Source organism: Trypanosoma conorhini (assembly GCF_003719485.1).
Source record: "Trypanosoma conorhini strain 025E chromosome Unknown Tco_14.4_contig_00683, whole genome shotgun sequence".
Lineage (NCBI taxonomy): Eukaryota > Euglenozoa > Kinetoplastea > Trypanosomatida > Trypanosomatidae > Trypanosoma > Trypanosoma conorhini.
The window spans coordinates 3,544-9,170 of record NW_021704778.1 but is presented as its reverse complement, the minus strand read 5'-3'; the positions used below and the strand labels follow the sequence as shown (position 1 = coordinate 9,170).

General features: G+C 55.0%; 2 protein-coding genes across 2 annotated transcripts, besides 3 other annotated features; one reads left to right on the top strand and one right to left on the bottom strand.

Annotated features, from left to right (window-relative positions):
- Positions 1–114: 114 nt before the first annotated feature.
- Positions 115–151: a microsatellite.
- Positions 152–158: 7 nt separating this feature from the next.
- Positions 159–177: a microsatellite.
- A 534-nt stretch (positions 178–711) lies between these two features.
- Positions 712–738: a sequence feature (GA-rich).
- Positions 739–822: 84 nt separating this feature from the next.
- Positions 823–4,449, top strand: Tco025E_08021 (uncharacterized protein; the record flags this gene model as incomplete). The annotated part of the gene is made up of 1 exon (XM_029374878.1): positions 823–4,449. One exon carries the CDS (start codon positions 823–825, stop codon positions 4,447–4,449), a length of 3,627 nt encoding a protein of 1,208 aa, XP_029224979.1.
- Positions 4,450–4,585: 136 nt separating this feature from the next.
- Positions 4,586–5,407, bottom strand: Tco025E_08020 (uncharacterized protein; the record flags this gene model as incomplete). Its single annotated transcript, XM_029374877.1, has 1 exon — positions 4,586–5,407. The coding sequence occupies one exon, from the start codon at positions 5,405–5,407 to the stop codon at positions 4,586–4,588; it is 822 nt and encodes a 273-aa protein (XP_029224978.1).
- Positions 5,408–5,627: the final 220 nt, after the last annotated feature.

The window sequence follows — 5,627 nt, the reverse complement described above, 5'->3', positions numbered from 1 at the left end:
TGACATGTCCCGCCTTTTTTTTGCTATGTTTTTTTTTTGTGCCGCTGTCGTTAAATGGCGGCGAGTGAGTGGGTGCACGCGTGCGCTGCTATTTGTCTTGTTTTTTTTTACTTAATATATATATATATATATATGTGTGTGTAATGTATATGTGTGTTTCTCTCTCTCTCTCGCTCTGTGTACGTATATCTTTGTATTTTGGTGTCCGGTTTCTGCGGCCACGATGCCACAGGCTTTTTCTCAGAACCGATGGACACAACAAGCATGAGAGAAGGGAAGCGTAATGCATTGCCATCGCGATAATGCAACATCACTCTTTTTTCTTCCACACAATACCATTCCTGAGGCGAAAAGGTATGGCAGACTTATGCACGACTATCACTGCCCGCGTGGGTGATGGGATGGTTTTCTTCTTCCGTGCTTTCTATCGTGCATGCGCTTGTTTCTAGTGTGGGATTCTTATATATATGCGTTTCTTGTTTCATTTTGGTTGCGTTTAGGTAACATTTTTCTTAAACAGATGCTAGTACTGTACGATGTGTATTTCTGCTTTCGAGAAGAATTGCCTCATCACTGTTGCACTTCCCTCGCCCAGTCTTGTTCCTTTCTTTTGTGTGTTACTCCTGGTTCCCTCACTGTGTGTAGCTGGGGCTGTTGGTTTTTTTTTAATGGTTTGTGCACGCTTTTGCAAAATTTCGCTTCTTCACCCCCTCTTTCTTTCTCTCTTTTTATCTTCTTCGCCACGGCAAGTTGCGGGAGTGCGAACAACTAGGAGAGACTGCTGGTGGTGCGGAGGGTCAAGTAAAGGGTTTGGGGCTCCTCATGGGCTCATTCCACAAGACTGAGGCTCTCCCGCCCATTGAGAGCACAAAAGGGGCGGATACACAAAGTGTTGCCCGGAAGGACGCGACTGAGACTTCACTTCAAGCGGGAGATTCGTACCCGTTTTTGAGGCTGTCTAGCTCCATGAGCTCGAGTGTGCCGCCGCTCTCCATATTTGGTTCTTTTGAGGACCACAACGGGGCGGCTGCAGTGACGCGAAATGGGAACGCTGGCCCGGCAGCTTCACCCATGCCCGGTCTTTCCTTCGGAATGGGGTCTCTGGCCGACGTTTCTTCGCGCGGCCACCCCGAGTCCGGGGATGGCCCGGAGTCTGCACCCACGCAGAGCGGCAAGGCGAAAACCGCAGTAGAGGATGGGGAGAACCTCAATTTCTTCCTTTTCGACGGACTTCCGCTTCTGGGCGAGAACGGGGGCTCGCTACGCTGGATTCAGGGTTCGGGTTCCGCGGAAGGCAGTCGCCTTGCGGTAAGCCCAAATCGTGTCGGAGGGGTGTCGCCAGCGCGCGAGGAGGACTCTGTGTTTGGTGGGAATAACAAGAGTGATACAGAAGCAGCAGAGCAAAGTCTCCCATCCGTTAAGGTGGCCCACCCTTATCATAACGACCATACAATGCCTAGCTCAACTGACGCTGCCTCGTGGGATCTGCACAAAGCCTCTGCAGCCCTGTCAAACTCGGTCCCGCTTTGCCAACGGCCGTGCCCACACAAACCAGGAAACACACGCAGGCAAGCTGTCGAGGTTATTGATGCCCCCAACCATTATGCTAAAGGGTGTAATTCCGGCGTGTCTGCATCCGACATTCTGGTGGAATACCCTGCCTCTGGAGGTGGAGATAGAGTGACTGAACTGGCAGATGCATACATTGCTGGCCATGGTGTTGCTCTGCTGCTGCTGTACTCTGGGGCTGGTATCGATGTTATAAAGAGAAGAGAACATCCTGAGGATATGTGGCCGCCCATGGAAGAGCTCTTCTTGGCCGTGTTCAGCAGTTTGACCGCCAGAAGGAGAGAAGGTGGCGGGAATCCCACGCTGCGCAGCGAGGAAGCTGCAAACGTTTCCTTACAGATCTCCCTCACAGTTCTTAAGCATGACCAAGCGAAGGAATTGTTGCCTGCGAATGAAAGCGGTAATAAAGGGCCGACATGTTTCACCAGGGCAATCATTGATACTTCGCCCCTGTACGGTCCAACCCTACTCCACGCTAGCTATCATGAGGTTGCGGGTCCAGAAAATGTGAAGGGGTTGACGCACAGTGCCCTAAAAGGGATGACGACCGACGACTATCGTTGTGGCGTGTTAATCCTCTCTGCCATTCTGCGGCAATTTGTAGAGGAAGCAGATGACGTTGTTGTTTCAAAAATGTTTATTGCCATTTCCAGTGCGGAGACAATTCATGGGGTGGTTAAAAGTCGGCAGCCTTCCACAACTGCTTCTCTGCTTCGAAGGGTACTTCGTAGCCCACAGCTGACGACAACGCTGACGCAACCGTTGGCGCTGGGTGGGGTGGAGCTGTCCCTGTCGGAGAGGCTGTTAATGGTGGAGGTGCATCGCCTTTTGCGGAGCATACGACGTCATCGACGCGTCCGTGAAGTCACGGTGAGCATGCGTTTTCTTCTGAACTTGGCGCTGGCTCGCTGCAAGGCGCTGATGGTCCCTGCTTTTAAAGGTCACAGTGATAGTGACGCTAACAGCCCCACAGCTGACGATCTGAGGCAGGCATTCATGGCCCTGCAGAAGTCCTCCACGGGGTGGTCGCCAGGAATCATATGCAAGTCGCTCCAGATGTATTTAGATGACATTCGCCTTGCCTTGCGGATTTCCAACAGCGAGTTCCCCAGTTTCTTGGTCGCCAACGTGGAGGCGGCAACTGAGGATGCGGGGGGGGACCTTCGACGGAGGCGCCGTGAAACCAGTTCCGTGCAGAAGCTACGCCGATGCGATAACGGCGTGCTAAAGTTTTTGGCCAACGGGTGGATGCAAACACAGATAAGGGTAAACCTCTTTGGAGGCCTCCTTGCAGCACCCGCAGGCGGCATCAAGCCGCTCTTTACGGAAACGCTTTCAACGGATGGAAACTCTTCGGGCGAACGCTTTCATTCCCTTCTTCTACTGGATGTCGTCGAAAACGCGGGCGAACATGGGATTATACGCTCCGACAAGAAGAATGGGGTAACGGTGAAAGCGACGGAAGCTGTGTCGTTCAAATTTTCCTTTGATGAGGTCTGTGTTCGGCGCAGTGAAACTTTTTTGGGCGAAAACTCGGCACCGCCGTTTGAACGTTCTACACATCTCACTCGCGTGGGCAAATTAAGCAAGCAGGGCTACAACACTGCCATCCTCTACATGCGGGACGGAGCAAGGCACCTGGGGGACATCTTCGCCTCCCCTGTGTGGTCAACGTTTCTGGAGTTCGTGGAATCCGAAGTGGCCCTACGCTCCGCTGGGCATGAGCTGTATTTCTCTGCTACGCAGGTGCTGTCCAGAGACTACGTTAGGGACCACCTTGCCGTTGTCACAAGCAAGGGGCAGGGCATCGTTACCCTGCCGTTTCAGGCGGCCTGGACACCGGCGGGGCCGGTGGTTCGGGGGGCGCGATTTGTCACATTGAGGTCAGTCGAACAGTTTATGACGATACTCCGTGAGTTGAGCATGAACGCGAAGGTTCTTCCCAACTCCCTGCTCAGCGGGATAAATCTGATTCTCTCTTTCCTAGTGAAACGTGTGACTTCCCCCGAGACCGCACCCCCGTCTGGCACGCAGGCTGCCTTCCCCGGGGACGTGGTGCTCTCTTCCATGACAGCTTCCCTGACGACGCGTCCCGAGTTTTACAAGTCGCTTTGGATTGATGACTTTGTACCCATGGAGGGCCAAAAAAATTTGTACCGCTGCATTCAGCACCATTACACGCTCTGTGTGACGGACGTGAGCAATACCTCCGTGGCCGCGTTAGGCTTCCTCAAGACCCATGAACTTCTCCAGCAGACCAAATCGCCGCCACCCCAGAGGAAGTGGACGATGCGCAGCCTGGAGAAGTATTTGGCAGAGAGGTGTGCCCTTTTCCTGCAAGAACTCCTCCAGCTGAAGGGAATCAGTGAGATCCGTTTGACAACAGAAAAGCAACGTGATATTTTTGGCGACGTAGACATAGTCACGGCGCATGAAGTTGCAGAGGCCTGGGGTCTGGTGGAGCGACTGCGAAGCGCCGTGAAGGAACTTCTTGATGCGCCAAGCGCCGCCCATCCTAGGGCGGTATTTGCTGGTGGCACTTACGACATCACGATGCCACCTACTTTTCTCCATTACACGCCGCCTGTCGTGGAGGAGTGCCCCAGCACCAGCAATACCGCGAAAGGAAGCAACTCGGCTGGGCAGTGCTGGAATACCAAAGCAGGCACGAAAACACCGCCACCACAAGCTCTAGGCGCGGCGGAGCAAGATGGGTTGAACACGATCAATCATAAATCCAGCATTTTCTGCGGGTCAGGCAACGACAAGCATCGCCGATGCATGCCAGAAAAAAACGGCGACGTGACGAACACCAAAATCAAAACAGAAAATGGTGTGGCGAGGCTCGTCAAACCCCATGAGTTAAAATCTGTTCAGTAGACGTCACGCCTCGCTTGATTTTCAGATACGACCGAGCCAGGCCTCCAGTAGCCCCACAACACGCGAGGTGAAGAGATCAATAAATATTGTGGATTTCTCCCACGAAATTTGACCAATGGAGTGGCTCCTCGGGTACTTATTTCCAAAATTTTCCATGAATTGCAGAGATAGACATGTGAGGTGCTTGGCAGACGCCTGGAGGGCGCCCGCGGCGAACTCGGCCACCTTGTCGTGTCGCCTTCTGCAGGAGGCGCGGGACAAATGCAGTTGATTTCCCGCCCAATATCCCCACACGCCCGACAATTGGCGACATCTCTTGCGCCGTGGATTTGTCGGTGGCAGCTTCTCCGGCTTTGCGGGGGCGTGGAATTGAATCCTGGTTCCCTTTTGCGGGTCGGCCGATGGAATGCTGGCGGTTTCTCAAGCAGGGGGGAATTGAATCCCTCTTTGGAGAAGTGGTTGAAAAAATGGCAAGTTGCGGTGCGTGTTCACTTTGACACGCTTTTTGCTGTGAACAAGTGAGGGTGTTTTTTTTTATTCTTTTCGGCAGTTTCCTTTGGCGCCAGCGCCCCACTGCGACGGGCCCCCCGCACTTCTCCAGGCGGGGGATCGGCGCCCTCACCGGCCCTCGGAAGGCAGAGCTCCACCGTTCCGGACGCTGAAACTGGCCGCCTTGTTGGGCGGCGCAGGAACTTGCTGCTTCGCCGCCTCGCACAGCAGCGACGAACGCATCTCTTCGCAAAGTCGCGGTTGCTCGCTGGAAGGGGCGGTGCTCGCGACCGGTGCCGGGGGAGGCGGCAAGCTGAGGCCTCGCCAGGGCAGTCTTCGCCCGCGCCCCGCCAGTTCGCCGGTTGCGGCGGCGGATGGCCAACCGACCGCCACAAAGGAGCGCACCGACACCTGGGCGCGAGCGTGCGCCGCCACGTCTGATTTCCCTTTGCGGAGCTCGACGCTGCATCGCGGGAGATGCGTCTCCGGAGTGCGCCGGGGCCGGGCTTCGCTTCACTGCGAAGCCCGGCGACAACTGCCCCTCGCCCCCCGCAAAGAATTCGTGGCTGCGTTCAACAGAAGCATCAGCGACGGTGGCGTTCCGGCCTCCTGGAAAGCGGGCATTGTGACTATCGCACTCCTCAAGCCTGGGAAGCCGGGCAAATGCTTCCCGCCTCGCTTCGGCCCGT